This window comes from Panicum virgatum, chromosome 5N (genome assembly GCF_016808335.1).
Source record: "Panicum virgatum strain AP13 chromosome 5N, P.virgatum_v5, whole genome shotgun sequence".
NCBI lineage: Eukaryota > Viridiplantae > Streptophyta > Magnoliopsida > Poales > Poaceae > Panicum > Panicum virgatum.
The window spans coordinates 8,170,892-8,188,044 of NC_053149.1; the positions used below are offsets into that span (position 1 = coordinate 8,170,892).

The 17,153-nt window shown below is 42.3% G+C and overlaps 1 protein-coding gene and 1 long non-coding RNA gene across 11 annotated transcripts; one reads left to right on the forward strand and one right to left on the reverse strand.

Annotated features, from left to right (window-relative positions):
* The first annotated feature begins 1,181 nt into the window (after nucleotides 1–1,181).
* LOC120676037 lies at nucleotides 1,182–6,097 on the forward strand. Of its 10 annotated transcripts, none has more exons than XR_005675608.1 (11): nucleotides 1,182–1,296; nucleotides 1,591–1,792; nucleotides 1,950–2,229; nucleotides 2,351–2,439; nucleotides 2,521–2,887; nucleotides 4,210–4,294; nucleotides 4,375–4,504; nucleotides 4,573–4,733; nucleotides 4,857–5,189; nucleotides 5,363–5,467; nucleotides 5,646–6,097. It is a non-coding gene; the product is annotated as an uncharacterized LOC120676037 (long non-coding RNA). The 10 variants fall into 10 exon arrangements; XR_005675610.1 differs by having other exon boundaries at nucleotides 4,577–4,733; XR_005675605.1 differs by having other exon boundaries at nucleotides 2,521–2,916; nucleotides 4,375–4,733.
* On the reverse strand, nucleotides 2,726–4,028 carry LOC120676036. Its single transcript, XM_039957252.1, has 2 exons — nucleotides 3,556–4,028; nucleotides 2,726–3,043 (listed from the first exon to the last, which is right to left on the reverse strand). The coding sequence occupies exons 1-2, from the start codon at nucleotides 3,970–3,972 to the stop codon at nucleotides 3,017–3,019; spliced, it is 444 nt and encodes a 147-aa protein (XP_039813186.1). The 5' UTR covers nucleotides 3,973–4,028; the 3' UTR covers nucleotides 2,726–3,016.
* Nucleotides 6,098–17,153: the final 11,056 nt, after the last annotated feature.

Below are 17,153 nucleotides of genomic sequence, written 5' to 3' on the forward strand. Positions count from 1 at the left end.
CGTCAAATCAAATTTTCGAACACATGTATAGAGCATTAAATGCAGTTGAAAAAATAACTAATTACATAGTCTAACTGATTAGTACGAGCTGAATCTTTTAAGACTAATTAGTCCATAATTGAAAATTATTTGTCAAGTAACAACAAAATGTGCTACAGTACCAAAATCCAAACTTTATTACCAACTAAACACACTCTTAGTATAGAAACGAATTGGATATGGATGGAAACAAATTTAAATATCTTAGATATCTATTTCTTTACTGTTTTCGTCTCCAGTTGAAACCACAAGGTGATGTGAGGGGCCATGGATGCCTCAAAGTCCCGGTATATTTCTACAGTACTACGGTACTTCGTTTTTCATGAGCCAGTTAGGTTCCGTTTGGTTTGTTGCTAGAAAAAATTAGAACACATTTTAATTGCTAATTAGGTGTGTCAAATAAAAATATTTTTTTTCAAAATCAATTTCACAACCCTTGCTCTAGGAACCCTAAAAATTTTAATGAGACAATTAATCGTGTAATTAGAGAATAATTACTATAATATTATTGTAGCCAATTATTAATAAATTACCGTTTTTAGATTTGGTATAAAAAATTACACATATTCTTTAAAAAAATTTACATATAAATTTTATTTAGTACTTTATGTAAAAATTCTAAGACGTTCGTACGAACCAAACTGAGCCCAGTTGCCTTGCCCGGCCCCGGCCAGTGGCCACCAGGGTTTGAAATTTCGGCGAAATTTCGCCGAAATCCGGCGAAAAATTTCGTTTTCGCTACTTACCGGGAAAAAAAATTTCGGTATTTTTCGAAAAATTTCGTTTGAAAATTCAAAATTCAAAAAATTTCGGCCAAAAGTCACCGAAATTCGCCGAAATTTACCGAAATTTCGGAACGAAATTTCGTTTCCGCTAAACACCGGGATTTGCAACGAAAACGAAATGGTTAACCCTGGTGGCCACAGCCTCGCTGACTGTCGCGTCCCGTCAAGATCACTTTTTTACACCAGCCGCTCCACTGTTCCCTCCGCGTACGATCCACGTCTTCCTCGTTTACCACGGCCGGAGCAGCTCAACTGAAGCCCAGTAATAGCCAACTGTTGGGCTGATCGCATAAATAGTATTATATTAGTAAATAAATAGTATTATATGAGATAAAATAAATTGAGACAAATCGAGACAAATTAAATTAAAGTCTAGATAAGCCAAACAGCCTCAAACTCCGCACGCACAGCTCCATTTTCGCTAGTCTGATCGCCGAGACCTTAGACCTCCATCCCTGCACAAGAAAGAGAGGTACAGTCGTTTCCAATATTATTCATCTCTGCTCCGATGTTTCTTCTTCTTGAAACGTTATGCAGTTGCTAATGTAGGATCGTTGCTACATTTCCCCCATTTCGTCAGTGACGGATGAATGAGGCGTAGAAATAGTCTCATATTCGTGAGCAGGGCCACATGATTTCTAGTGAAGGAGATGAATTGGGATCAACCTAGATAGCATCGAAAGATCCATCGCTGGTTTTGATGTCTCTCTGCGGTTCTCTAGCTCTACTGATCTCTGCTCTGTTCTGTACTTTTGTGTTGCTGCAGCTTAGGGTTAGGGATGAGGACAAGCTTGAGCCCCCAGGCCAAAACGGGTTCATCTCAAGGTGGGTTCACCCCTTTGTCTCGGCTAACCCTAGGAAATTACGGAGGGATCAGAGTCCGGGTGCGCGTGTCCCGGATTTGGGTGTCCTTCAATCCAAATACTGGCACAGAGTTCGGTCTCGACTGCCTCCTGATCGACGAAGAGGTGATTCAATCCATCCCCCAACTGAAGTTCCATTGTCCATACCAACTGACTGATGATAACCTTACTAGCCCACTTCTTGTGCCTGATTAGCATTTTTTTTCTTCAGTCTCAGCACATTGATTTTTATGTTATTTTTCTTTATTTTACTGGTTTGCAGGGTGTAACTATACAAGCACGTGCACTCCACCGCTACATGAAGCGGCTCAAAGACCAGCTAGTTGAAGGGAAGGTCTAGGCCTTGTCGCATTTCACAGTATGCCCAAGAGAGCATGAGTACATGGCCTGTAGAAATGGTTCAATGATTTACATGGATGGACAGACAGTGGTAGATGAGATAGATAATAATATTGGTTCTTCTTCGATACCTCTCCATAGCTTTGAGTTTGTTGATTTCGATGATGTTCCTTCGAGGAATGGCGACAAACGCTTCTTTACAGGTACATGGTTGGGCCTTGGGGAGCTGTTAGTATAATTTGCAATGAAGTTTTTGTGTTTGCAACTCATCTGAAGTCTGAAAAATCTCACCCTTTCACTTGCTTATTGTCTGTGATTGGCCAGATAATATCCACTGAAGGCTTGGGGGAGGCTTGGAAGTGGAAAATTTGGCGTAACATATCTTTCCGTAACATATGTTTATGCGATTTGAGGTGATGGGTTACCAGTGTTCTTTCCAAATCATCTTTTCTATTCTTCATGGCAGTACTTAGTTTATTCATTACCATTTTTAGGGGAAGGAAATTGAATGTTGCGCTGTTCGGAGATCTTGGTCGAAATTTTGATGCAGAGCAGGTTTTCAAGCAAAGCCAAAATGCCCCAATTGTTGCTGTTTTTGCAGGGATGCTTGTTCGACGATACGCTGGTCTGATCTCCACTCAGTCATGGTTTTTAAGGCGGAAAGGCGAGGTGCGGCGAGCGACCCCCTTCCGGACGCTTAGGCGAATAAGGCGCGCGGCGAGGCGACGCCATATACATACCCTCATCTAGAATAGAGGCAGCACAAACATGCACCAACATACAGTCACTTGATCTCCATACCCACCTGCCAAGTGCTGCTTCAACCTTTTAATCCCTTCATGAACCATGGTGTCATAGAGGGTACATGTCACTTGATCTCTGTTTTCAAGGTTTGCCCAGTAGCCATACTTTCAACCTGGATCATTAGACCTTGCCTTCCTTGCTTTATTAGTTTTTGGATCATAGTTCTCATTGTTGACTGAGGGTGGACTAGCCATTGCTTGTTGTTATCTTGTACTGCATAAAAAGAACAAAAGCACAAATTACAATTACGAAAAGCACTGACATTAGACTAATCAAGTGAGCAGTGAGCACATAGTTCAAAGAAGTGGAGCACTAACATTAGACTAATCAATTGAACAAGCACAACACAGATTTAAAAACTAAACTAGAGACACAGGGCACACATGGGATTAGGAAAGAATAATTAAACAAAATGCACTACACAAAAGCCAAGCAAAAGGGTGGCATGCAGCAGCAGCAGCACACGCGCATGCACATGCACCAGGCAAAAGCAGACAATGCACACATGGGCACACCACAAAAGCCAAGCAAAGGACATCAGTCTAGCATAAATAGACATAAATAGATGCGCTACTCTAGCATAAGCAAAAGCAGTGCACATGCAAGGCGCACATGGATAGCAGAGCAGAGCACTAATTCCAAATATAAGTAGATGCGCAGCCTTGCACTCTGACCATAAACAAAAGCAACTGAGCAGAGGGAGGGAAGAGGAGAGGCAGAGGTACCTGTGTCCCTGTGATGCAGCTCCAGGAAGGGGTGGCGACAGGGAGGCAGAGGTGAGCACGCCGGAGAAGAACCAGGAGCTCCTGGGTGCGGGAGTTGAGGGAATCCGCCCGGATTAGTTGGAGAAGAGGAAGAAGAAGCAGATTGATTGGAGAAGAAGGGGCTCGAGCCACGCATTGGAGAGCAGCCATGGCTAGGTCAGAGTAGAGCGCCGCCGGAGAGGATTCCAGGTACCGGCGGCCGGCCGCCCTCTCTCTTTCCCTCTCTATTTCCATCTCTCGCTCTGAATCCCCGCCCGTGAGATGTACTCGCGGCGGGAGGTGTTGGCGCGCGATTTCCTCGCGCGCGCAACTCTGCTCTATTTCCCGCCTGCGATTCCCGCGCGCGCCCTTTTCCCCCGCGGCCCCGCACGCCCCCATCGCCAAATCGCTCTGCGGCGCCCGCCTCGGACGCCAGACCCGCCTAGGCGACGACTGAAGACGCCATATCCATCGATTTCCTGGCGCCCTGGACGCCGCACATTTTTTCTCGCCTGGACACTAGGCGACGCCTAGGCAATGACTTAAAAATCATGCTCTCAGTTATGTTAAGCAACATTATATGTACTTTCCCATTTCCTTGTGCTGCAGATCTCATTTCACTGTCATGCTATTTAGGCAAAGGGTTTACAGTTTGCTCAACATCAGCTTCAAAGTACTACTTGGATTTGGATATACCACAGGTGCAAGAGTTCCATGCAAGGTGCATTTTGAGTGAATTCAGTGATTTATAGTTTTGAATAAATACATCAGTCCAGATCTAACTGTTTTACGTGTATGCAGTTTGACAGATCCACATAAACCGATCCTTCTCCACCCGTGTCAGGTACAAAATCCTGTAAATCCAGCTGACTTAGTTAAGAACTGGCGAACAATCAAACAGCTTAAAAGCCTGAACCCACATGAATTAGAGGTAACTTGGTGCACTGTGATCAGATTCAAACCTTTTTCGGTCACTTATATGTCCTTTCTCCCCTGTAGCCAGGCACCACATTTTTGTGCAGGGCCACCTTGAAAGGCATAGACTGCACCAAAGGTTGGTTTTATTGGTCATGCTTTCACTGCAAACGGTCGATCAGTAGGGATGGAATCAATTCCTTGTGCATCCAAGGTTGCCCGAAAAATCCACCACCTGTTCCACGGTAAGAACCTTAAAGGACCTGGCTGCCATTCCGTCATGGCTGCCCAATTCAGAGTTCCTACATGATCCTGGTATATTTTCCTTCTGAAAGTTGTTAACCTTGTTGATGTTATCGGTAAGCAAGGTACAAACTGAATGCAGTGATGGAAGACATGACAGGCGCTATGGACGTCATGATTTTTGATGACAAAGCACAAGAGCTTGTTGGTGCTGCAGCGGAGGAGCTCGTTTGAGAGGTTACAGGCGAAGACATTTCAGCTGTTCTTTGTTCCCACCAGAGCCACGCCTTCGTAATTGCTGCTGACAAAGGGTGCTTCGTGGTGAAGCACATCCTGAACGATGATGAGCTGCAGCTCATTGGTTCAGCTCAGGCGGCAGCAGGAGGTGGCCTTCTCCTGTCAGAGGAAGAGGGCTCTTCTATATCTACGAGGCCAGTCCTGTAAAAATTGTTAAGAAGGTAGGAGATAGTATCCATTTATTTTATTTTTTTACTTTTCGAAATAAAATGGCATGCGTATGTAAATTAATATGAAGAAGAAATTTGCATCCGATTTCTGAAAATGGGTTGACCTCTAGAAAAACTCCTAGCCTGCTGCTCAAGTTGGTTTTCAATTTGTCCATTGGTATTAGGAGAAGATGGTGTATGAAGAAGAGAGTGAAGCAGGAGTTGGCTGTGAATTGCCACATGGTGGGGGCTCTCCTGCATGCTGCAGCTCCAGTTCACCAGTGAAAAAGGTAGAGTATGATATCAGACTCATTTATTCTTGTATTTCCTTTTTGAAATGAAATATTGCCTAATTTAAGGATGTAAAGTGATATGTAAAAAGGTTGCATTTGATTTTGGAAAGCTGGATTGAACTCATGAAAAACAACTAATCTGCTGACCAATTCTTTTTTTCCTGATTAACATCAGGAGAAAATGGCGATTAAAGAAAAAGAAGAGAGGGAGCCAAAAAGGCAGAAGATCGCCCAACGCAACGAGGCTGAGCGACAGATGCAGAATGACCCCCTTTCTGCAGCCATCAACAACATATCATCTTAGAAGAATAAGACGTGTACATGGTTAGTCAGATCGTCGAAATACAACGTATCAGCCGTAGTTATGGAAGTATCCTTCGTGAAATTAGAACTGTTCTACCCTTTACATATTTGCAATAGCTATCGTGACCTTAATGTAGCAGCATCTCCTGCAAACAGCACTGCTAGTCTGTCAGAAACTGCAGAGCTGGAGCTGGATCAATCCTTTTGCCGCATGGTTCAGTGTAATCGTTGCTAATCGCGTGCCATGGTATCAAAGTCACGTTATTATTAATTCTCTAATGCTAGTAGTCTAAGTTTTAAAAAAAATGCTAGTAGTCTGAACTATGATGCATCTTTCTTGGAGATCAGGATCTGATACCGTGGTGCATATGTATTTTGAACGATGCTGTGATGTTTATGTTTGTAACATCTGTCCGCACATAATGATGCAGTCTTAGCCTTGTGGGCTTGGCTGCCCCTGGTCGAACTCGCAGACGTCGGGGCACCACATCATGAATCCTAGATGGGGATTGGGATCACCCTAGATAAGAGTTGGGATTTGGACTATCACACTTCTAGGCCACATAGAGCATGAACTTTTGACATAGCTCAGAGCAACGCACAATATAATAAAAACTATGGACTGTGTGCTATGACGGCACAAATTGGAGAGAGATAACATGCCTGGGATCTCAATACGGTGGGCAACACAGCAAAACAAAGGTGACGCACGTTTGTCTTGATTAGATATGAGTGTGGGACAAAAGAGGCGGATCTCATCGGTCAAAAGAGAATGCAAACATATATAGAATCTTAAGGAGGGTATTTGGACCAACAAAATATTATGAAAACTACATAATAAAATCTACAATACATCCGAAGCAGCCTAGATTATGGTATAGAACATAGAATTCAATCATTATCTTTCTCCAGCCAGCTATTTTGAGTCTCCAACCACCTCATAATCTATGGATCTAAGTAGTCTATCTATTTATAATTTACAATCTTGATTCATATAATCTACAGCTACTATCAATCAATATTATGATAATCTGTGTCCCAATCAATAGACCCTAATAAACAGATCAGCTTTGAACCAGAATTACTTAGCTGCCCCTAATTAACTTTACGTGCATAATGAGGGCTCAAACACCAACCAACACTCTCAAGGTGCAACTGATCAGCCGAACGCGCCAAAGTGGTTCGCTGAGTCAGTCCGGGTTTAAGTCATGACACAAACTGTTTAAGATAAAAAATTAGGGGGCATCTGTCCCCCTGGTCTCTCCCAACGACTAGTATTGGGAGATGTTCTAATAGCAGATTTAGGATTACTGGAGAAGTTGGTTTTACAGTCTTTCAATAATCTCATCCCAATCCAATTATTTATTGGGAGGGTCACAACTCCTCCTTTATTTAGAAAGAATTGGGATAAATTATTAGGTTGCCCTAATAATTATTGAAAAATTGATTTTTTTTTGAAAAATGGAAGGTTAAGAAAGACGGTTGGAGCACTATTTTTTTATCTACTCTCTCATTATGGTAGTTAGATTGGGGACTAAAGATACTCTTGGAACTCAAACACCAAACCGCTTCAATTAAGTGGAATTCTCAAGATTGATTTTTTTAATGGAGCGGGTAACAATACAGAAAGATTTATCGCTGGTTTTGGTGTCCCGCATACAGTTACCCTGCCTGCAGGCTATAGCTCTAGTGATCTATGTTCGTCTCTGTTCTATGTTCTGCTGAAAAGCTTAGGGTTAGGGACGACACTACAAGAAATTCATTAATCCATGACGAATTTTTTGTGACATTTACAAAAGCTGTCATAAATGGACATGATCTATGACGATTTATGAATTTTTGTCACGGAGTTGCAAATAGCCCATACGGGCTCTAATTTGGGCCAAGTTTTTGTGACAATCGTCATGGATCAATAGATTTTTTTGTAGTGCGAGAACAAGCTTGAGCCGCTAGGCCAAAAATGGGTTCATCACAGGGTGGGTTCACCCCTTTGTCTCGTCTAACCCTCAGAAACCACGGATGGATCAGAATTCGGGTGCGCGTCTCCAGGATTTGGGTGGCCTCCGACCCAAATACTGGCCAGGTATTCGGCCTCGACAGACTCCTGATCGACGACGAGGTGTGATCCAATCCATTCCGATCCCCAACTGAACTTCCGTAGTCCATCCCATCCAAACTATTATTGATCAAGTAGCCTTTCTCCTATTAGTCTCGGCTCTCGGCACACTTCTTTCTTTCATTCTTTCTTTCCCCTGATGTTCTGTAGGGTGTAACTATGCAAGCGCGAGCATATCCCGGCGACATGAAGCGAGTCCAACACCAGCTAGTTGAAGGGAAGGTCTATGCCTTGTCGAATTTTGTGGTACGCACAAAAATGAAGTGCTACATGGCCTGTAGGAATGACCTAGCTAATGATTCAGACAGTGGTGGATGAGATAAGCGACGATACCGGTTCTTCGATACCTATCCATAGCTTCGAGTTTGTTGATTTTGGCGATGTTCCTTCTAGGAACAAAGACAATAGCTTGCTTACAGGTAGATGTTTTTTTTGGGGAACTGATATTACATTTGCAATTAGTCTTTGCTTCATGCACATGTCTGAACTTACCCTTTTGGTTGCTTGTTTTTGGCAGATGTCATTGGTCAGATTGTATCCATTGAAGAAGAGGGGCAGGCTTGTAAGTTGGGCGAGGCAGAGGCTTCTCGTAACATTTCCTTTCGCAACCTACATTTGCGTGATTTGAGGTGATATAGGGCACTAGCCTTCCTTCCAATCACCATTCTCTTTTTGTGGCTTTACCTTAATTAGTTAGTTTATGTATACCATTTTCAGGGGAAGGCCAATGCATGTTGTGCTTTACGGGGATCTCGGTCACAATTTTGATGCAGAGAAGGTTGTCAAGCAAGGCCGAGAAGTCTCAGTTGTTGCTGTTTTTGCAGGGATGCTTGTTCAACTATACAAAGGTCTGAACTACACTCTGCTATGTTTTGAACCAAATTATTGTGTCCTCCTTTCTTTGTTTTCCAGATCTCATCTCACTACCATGCATTTAGGGATAGGATTTACAGTTCGCTCAACATCAGCTTCAAAGTACTACCTGGATTTGGATATACTGGAGGTGCAAGAGCTCCGCGCAAGGTGTGGTCTGAGTTAACTCAAATGATATATACTTGGGGAGAAATACTGATGAAGGTTACATATATAACACTAGTTCAGCGCTATCTATTTTATGTGCATATAGTTTGGCTGATCAACCCAAACCAATCGAATGCCTCCCATGTCAGCTACAAAACCCTATAAATGCAAATGAGCTAGTTGATAGCCGGCGAACAGTCGAACAGCTGAAAATCCTGAACCCACATGAATTACACGTAAGTAGGTGTCCTGGGATCAGATTCAAACTTATGTCGCGCACAGCCTCTCACTGACATGTACCTTCTTTTATTATAGTCGAGGACCAAATTCTTGTGCATAGTCACCTTGAAAGGCATTAACTGCAGCAAGGATTGGTGGTACGAGGGATGCTTCCACTGCAATTGGCCGATCAGTTGGGATGGAAGCAAACCCTTGTGCATCAAAGGTTGTCCCAATAACAGGTTACCTGTTCCACTGTAAGAACCTTAAAGACCCTTGCCGCCATTCCCACATGGCTTCTCAAAGTCATAGTTTTATACACAGCACCTCGTTGTTTTTTCTCCTCCTGAAAGTTCTTCAAAAAAAGCATTATTTTTCAGGTCTTCGGCAGCATAGGAGGAAGGACAGGGGTGGAGAGAACAATATGTGCAGATTTGAAACAGATTACGTAGTTAAATCAGGCAAAACAAATACTTATGTGCAGTCATGCTGGTAGTATAGCTCAAGAACTTTAGGCATATATGCATGTGTATGTAAAGCACCGGACAAAAGAAGGTTGAGTAGAAATACAGTGGATTTTGTGTGAATCTTGGTTATTGCATCGATTTTTTTTTTGCTCCTGTGCTGTGATTTTTTCGGCTCGGCAGACAAGCAAATTGGGGGGGGGGGGGGGTTGATGGATACGAGTCTTGGATGGTGGAGGCGGATTCGCTTGGCCAGCGAGCCCATTTTTTAGCGCGCGTGTAGGTGCTACTACTTCCAAAAATAAAAAGGCCGTACGGTTGGTGCTACTATTTCCAAAAATAGAAAAGTCGTACGAAAAGGCTATATCCGGCCGTAATATAGCCGGGTTCAAAAAGTATTCACCTTTGCTGGGGAGCATTTTGTCTATAGTTTTGTGTGCGTGGTTTGAAGTTGTGAACAGAGGGCCGGGACACGTTGGCCGCTCCGATTGGTCGGCATAGTTTGACTTCAGTTATGCCTAGTTTTTTTTAGGTTGCGAGATCTATGTCATGGTGTTAATGGCGAAATGGCGAAGAGAACAAGAAGGCCACTGGGTTGCCAATGTCATGTGTAGGGGTGGCAAAGATTATCCTTAAAATTTAACCTAGATAATCTAAGATTCAGATCCTAAAAGGATCATGCTCCAATTTTATATAATTTTAAGCTAAAATATATAAAAGTCAAATTAGATCGTGACCAGAGCACTGGTATCATGATCCGGTACCACCTCACCTCATGTGTAAAACCATTAATCTCTGACCTGCTTTCAAGCCTCTCGGCAGTCAGGCGGAGCATAACTTTACCGGTAAGGGAAAAACCGAGGTTGCCAATAATGTGTTTATTGGATTTCTTGAAAAATTATCAAAAAAATCATTCAAACTATACACAAAGTAATCTAGATTATTTCTAAACAATCTAATATGAAAAATAAGACATCATAATCTATAACTCTTATAAAAAAGCTCCCCACTACAATCCATTAATTGTTATTTCTCTAACATGTGGTACAGCCACATCACCTTGATATTTTTTAACCACCCGGTCTTCGATCCAACACTGTTTAAGATTGCTCACACATCAACCCCCACCTTTGTATTCCCTCCTTCCTTCGGTCTGCAGAAAAAAAACAATAAATTCTCCACCACTCAACGCTGCATGCGCTGGTGTCCAATGGCCTCCAACAGATCAGCACTACCTCTTTACGTACCCAACAAATAAATATGTCATCACTATCTCTTCCTCTGCCACCGGCAGATCAGCGTGTATTGTTCTAACTTAGAGAGACATTATGTCTCTTCATTTTCCTCAAGGTTTATATAAACCGCTTGCATCATTGTGCGGGTGCGGCAACTCATCTCCACGCCACGCTGCCTCCAGGAAGTAGCGCTCGCAGTCATAGTAAAGCTTCCACGATGTTGCCTCAGACCTGCAGCGGCAAGGAAGCTCCATCAATCTCCAATGCCATGGGCCCCTACCTGCATGCTTTGCGGCCTTCCCCTGCCACAGTAGCTGATTGCTTCCGGTAGGTGCGTAGGTGGTGACTGAGTCGAGAAGGAGCAAAATCCAGCAAAAAAAGATTCTCCAAGGTCCAAGCAATGGAGCCAACAAACTGACATGCTTTTCTTTTGCCTAGCACTGCAGCCTAGCTAGCAGATCATCAGAATTTCTCCAATGGTCTCGATGATGGGATTCATATATGCTTGCTTGGTCGATTCAGCAGGTGTGCAGGATCGGAGCATCAGGTTTTCTGCCATGGCCACATCATAACGTGCTCGATCAACCGCATTTAGGTAGTTACTTATACCCAGATTATCCATCTAAATATTCCAACGACAATTATATGCATTGCTATCTTTATATTTGTGTACTCACTCAACAATTGTTTAAGCATTTATTTGATATAATCTAAATATTCCCGCAGCAATGCGCGGGGAATTCACCTAGTACTTAGAAATGAGAAGACATGTGGCCTAGGAGGTAAAGGGTGAGTACAGATTCAAAATTACCAAGAATTTTTTTATCAAACCAGTCACCACCGATAAACACAATTATCGGTTTTCTCATTTTTTTGCCGAGAAAATTTTTTCTGAACATAAACTGTCGCAACACCGGACAGGTGAGAAGTTGTGGCACATGGTTTGATGAATAGAGACGACGACGGCCCTGGGCGGCTCTATAATTTGGGCCTTTGGGCAAGCAAGATAAGAGCCCGTTGAACTAATTTTTAGTATCAAAATAGTATGAATAATAAAAATTACTTTACAATATATGTGTAGCTCATAATATATCGTAACAAAAAACTAAAAACAATAACCACTATAATTACCTAAATAAAAATATAATGCTTTAGTGCCTTGTAAAAAACTGCCTTCCGCATTTCTTGGTGCAAAATCTTTAAGAACTCTATCAAGATTAATGTCATCCAAAATATCATTCTCAATTCTACACATAGCCAAGCTATTCAATCTTTTTTGTAACATTGTTGATCTTAAACAATTTTTCAATGGTTTTGATTTGAAGAAACTTCTTTCGGCTTTTGCTACTGTCACTAGAATAGTTAAGAGAATCCGATATGCAATGAAGACATTTGGATAGCAATTTGCACCTTTAACAAACTGAAAAATCTCGATTGCTGACATCAATACTTCTTGCAAAGATACTTGCAACACGGGGGCCGGTGGGTGGTGGTTTGTTTTGGCGCGGCTCGCTCCGTCGCTCTCATGATCAGTCCTGTCTCGGCGCCGTCAGGTCTCGGTCTCGTCTGGCCACCGGCTTCCCTCACTGATGATGCGAAAACAAACGGAAGAAAAGCTGGCCGTCGGCGCCATGTGTCACCTATTACCTATCCATGCCAAGTGTCACCTATCACCGTGTGCCTTGCGCCGCTATAAGAGCAGTGGAGTGGAGTCCAAAAAGAAGGCATCAACAACAGTGTACCTCCGATCCCACACCTACCGTTGTACTCCTACGATCGTCCAGGATGGCTGGTTCTGCCTGGCGCCCGCCGGAGGTTGGATTAGCCGCTGGCACGTTGATAGGGGCTCTTCTGCTCAGTGGCGGAACCGGGGACAAAATTAAGGGGAGCCCGGATAAACATATAAGTGGTTCAAAATTTGGTAATTTGTCCTAATTTTTCATTATCCACACAAGCATACGCTAGCTAGCAAACTATAGTAATAAATCACTCAACGGCAATACACAAAAGCAAATAATTTATAAAAGTGATCAATATATCTTACTTGTTCATCTAAATCTCATAGCGTGATTCTTTACCATATTGAAAGCATCGATAATCGAATCTGTCGTGACCTTCATTGCAACCTCTCTTTCAATATAGAGTACCAAGCAATTTCTTAGTAATTCATCTTTCTTCTTGTTTTGTCGCCTAGTCTTATTAATTTTCATTGCTGAAAATGTGTGTTCTGTAGTTGCAGTTGAAACTGGTAAAGTAAGAACTAGGCGAATCAACCTACACATGGAAAAAAGAAATATTACTAATTGATGTTATAATTTTCTAATTAAGTAACTAAGTATCAATAATATAAAATAAGAGCACACCTGTGAATCAAATGATAATCATCTGCTTTTTTAGTTTGTACAAGTCGACCACAAAGATCAGCTACACTTGTCACATCTTGAAACTTTGGATTGGTAGATACATCAAGCTCATAATGGTCAAGTTGGCTCTCTCTTGTTCTAAGAAATCAACAGTGATGCTACAGTAACAATCTACTAATTATGGATTAATCATGAATTAATTAGCATCATTAGATTCGTCTCGCGATTTACAACTCATCTGTGCAAAAAGTTTTGTAAATAGACTTCATTTAGTACTTCAAATTAGTAAGATTCCATCGCAAATATTTTTTGCGTTTGATCTAAACACGGCCTATCTCAGAAAGACCACAATCCCATCAGGCCTCCACGCATGCATATGCTAATCATGGCATTCCACGAGTAATTAATTTAGCTAGATTTGATGATGAGTTATTTCACTAGCTAGCTCATGCCTCAGATCAGAAAGAATGCTGCCCTGGATCAGAAAGAATGCTTCGGTCAACGGGCATAAGCTCGGCACGTCTGATCCTGCCTTAGATTGAGAGCGCGATCATGGCAACGATTGCGCTTAACCACGCCTTGCCCAAATTTTGTACAGCGGAGTTAGGTAGAATGTTATATTACATGATTTTTATGACTGCTTAGGAAGTGAGATGGCATGTCCTGGTGGTTTATTTTGCTGCTTAGTATGCCAGTTTGTCTGCAATTGATCTTTCAAATTTCAAATTTGAACACTTTTGTACGTACGCTAGTAGTATATGATGTGTCGTATTTCAAATTTCAGACACTTGTTCGTCTGCTTGTCTTCCCTAGTTTTAACGGATAGTTTATCACAACTTAATTGTGACAATAAGAGTTGTTTGGATGGGCTCAAGTTGAGCGCTAAACTTCACCTACTAGAACTTTAGCCAACCCATTAACATCCTATTGAATGAACTAGTGCTAAAATTTAGCACTTTCACCCATTAGCACTAGATCCAAATAAAGTCTACATCAGTAACAACCTGAGCTAGCTATAGAAAGTGCCACGCTAATTGTCTCAAAAAGAAAAAGAAACGATCCAGATTAATTTTCAATCAACATTTAAAAAACTAATCTTTGATATCCCAAATTATGATAGTATATATGTAGCTTTTGATTGCTGACATCCCAAATTTCATGTATTTGTAGCTTTTGGCACAAATTGGGTACACCACAGCACTAATATGATCATACAAAATCAGATTCAATCAAAGCAAACAAGCTGCATTCACATGCACAATTTACGTGGAGAAAGGCCTTTAAACTGTTATCATGGATTACACTATCATTTTCTTCACAAATTGTATGGTTCAGGTGCGCCGCTGCAGTCTGCACCCAATCAAAACCGACGATCTCTCAAAATTAGATAGAAGTCACTTGGGTCCAGATTTCCCAAACGAATCACGAAGGGTAACTGTTCTGTTGAACACAAGCTTCTCTGGTGTGGAGTCGGTATCCACAGCAAAGTAGCCTAACACCCACAACAAAGTAGGATGACTAGTTGAGTCGAGAAAACTGAATGGACGATGTAAAAGCATATGCAGGTTCCCTGGTTCTGAAATTACCAAGGCACTAAAACTGGAGCTTGTCACCCAGGACTGCCTTGTGTGAAATACGCCTGCTTAACCCTGTAAATAGGTCTCTGCAGCAGTCATAGGACTACCTTGTGTGAAATACGCCTGCTTTACCCTGTAAATATTCCTTCCATCACCTATCTGGACCCTAATGTAGCACTATCTTATCTCTCAAGCAAACAGCACGGCTAGCCAGTCAGAAACTGCACAGCTCGAGCTGGATCAGTCCTGTCACATGACTCGGTGTAAATCTCAAGACCATGTTTGTTACATGAAAATCTTGTGGCTGTTACTGTACCAAGTTCTCGTTAATCCTCTTGTGCTAGTAGTCTGAGCTGAAGCATCTTTCTGGGAGAGGATATTTATGAGCAATTGAGTATGTTTGCAATCTCGTTCCCTCCCTCTCCCCTCCCCCCCCCCCCCCCCCCCCCCCCCCCAAAATAGTATTTTGCAATCTCAGCCATGTGGGCTTTTGGGCATCTACTTTTGCTCTCTCTCCAAAGTGGTGTGGGCTAAAGCAAACTCTGTTCCGTGCTGCGGCATACGGCGAGGAGTAGGACTGGAAGGAACTGGACGCAGCAGAATCATCGACGCATCGCATAGTTTTGTCAGGCTACTTTGGGCGAGTGCTGCTAATCGCGTTGTCGCGTGCAGTTACGCCGCTAATCCTGAACCATTAGCACTGCTCCATCTCTCTGTTCTCTGTCTCTTGTGGCACTGACACTTCTCCTTTTCTTTTTTTTTTTTACCTCATCACATGAATCTTTGCTGCAGTGACACTCACACTACCAAGAAGTGAAGTGATGAGCTTCAGAACTCTGGTTTCCAGGAGAAACTAGGGGCGGCCTCCGGTTGGTCCATGGTTTCCTGCGCCTGCCGCGCTATCCACATTTTTGCGTTGAACAACTCATATGATGTCATATCGATGAGTCCATGACGCAGCAAATAGGAGAAAAATGAGCAAGCTGGACGATATATGCATATTTATATATTTATAAAAAACAATAAAAAGAAGGGCAAAAGGAAAAATAAAATCAAACGCTGGCTCTCCTTCCAGCGATACAGCTCATGCTGCTCTAGGGCAGGGTTAATCAAACCGGTGGGAACCGGTCCGGTTTGATTGGTTACCGGTCAAACCGGTTCGGTCTGGTTTCGGTTTGTGCTGGTATCAAATCGGCTCAAATTTAAAATTCAAATTTAAATTTAAAAAATAAAATATTTCAAAAAATTCTTAAAAATACTTCAAAGTGTGACGAATCTAATGGTGCCAATTTTTTTTTCAAAAATTCGTCTATTTAGTATAGTTTGCGGTCATATGAAGTTAAATAAAAAAAGAAAAAAATGGGCCGGCCCATTAAGGCCCACCGCATATGGCGACCGGTAAACCGGTCAAACCGACCGATAAACCAGTCAAACCGGGAAACCCCTTTTAAACTGTCGGATTTTTTGGTTAAAACATCGATAGCCGGTCAGACCGGATCGGTAAACCAGTCAAACCGGTCGGTATACCGGTCGGAACCGGTTACACATGTGCTTTTGAATTTGGATCTGAATTCAACCAGTTTCCACCGATTTCCGGTCAAACCGGTCCGGTAAATCACTACCGGAGGGCGGCGGTTTGACCGGACCGGTCGGTTTTGTAAACCTGCTCTAGGGTGCAGCAGCAGGATATACTCAAAACATGTGGCGGCAAAGAAAAAAAACATTTGGTGGCAAAAGACTCGGATCCCTTAGAGTTGTGATCCACATTTTCTTTAAAAAAAAAGTTGTGATCCACGTGGCCGATGCTACACATTCGGATTGTTTGCTAGTAGGACAGTATTTCGTTGATGCTCGATGTGGCTGCCATGTCTGACCCAAATGAAATTGTGCTGCAGATCCAAGAGGCAAAAATCGTTATTATATAAAAAAAGAGAGGCACAAATCAAATATGCTTTCAGCTAGTATTTTTTTCTCACACCAAATCAACACCAACCACTACCACCTAACAATATTTTTTGATAACAAATCAGCATCTGCCGCCGACTACGACCGGCTACGACCAGCTCAAGAGAGCGTATAATCTCAAATGCTGAAATGCAGGCGCTACTGTATAGTTTCGGTTTCCTACCAAGATCTCTGACGAAATTAATCATGCACGGATTCGAAATTCGAGTCGGATTCGTGCCAGGTCTAGATTTCTTTTAAACAAAAAAAACTAGAAAAAAAAACAGGAGGGGCAGAGAGCCCGTGTTTAGTTCGAGTGCAATTTTTTTTGTTGGAATCTTACTGATTTGAAGTACTAAATGAAATTTATTTACAAAACTTTTTGCACAGATATGTTGTAAATCGCGAGGCAAATTTAATGATGCTAATTAATCTATGATTA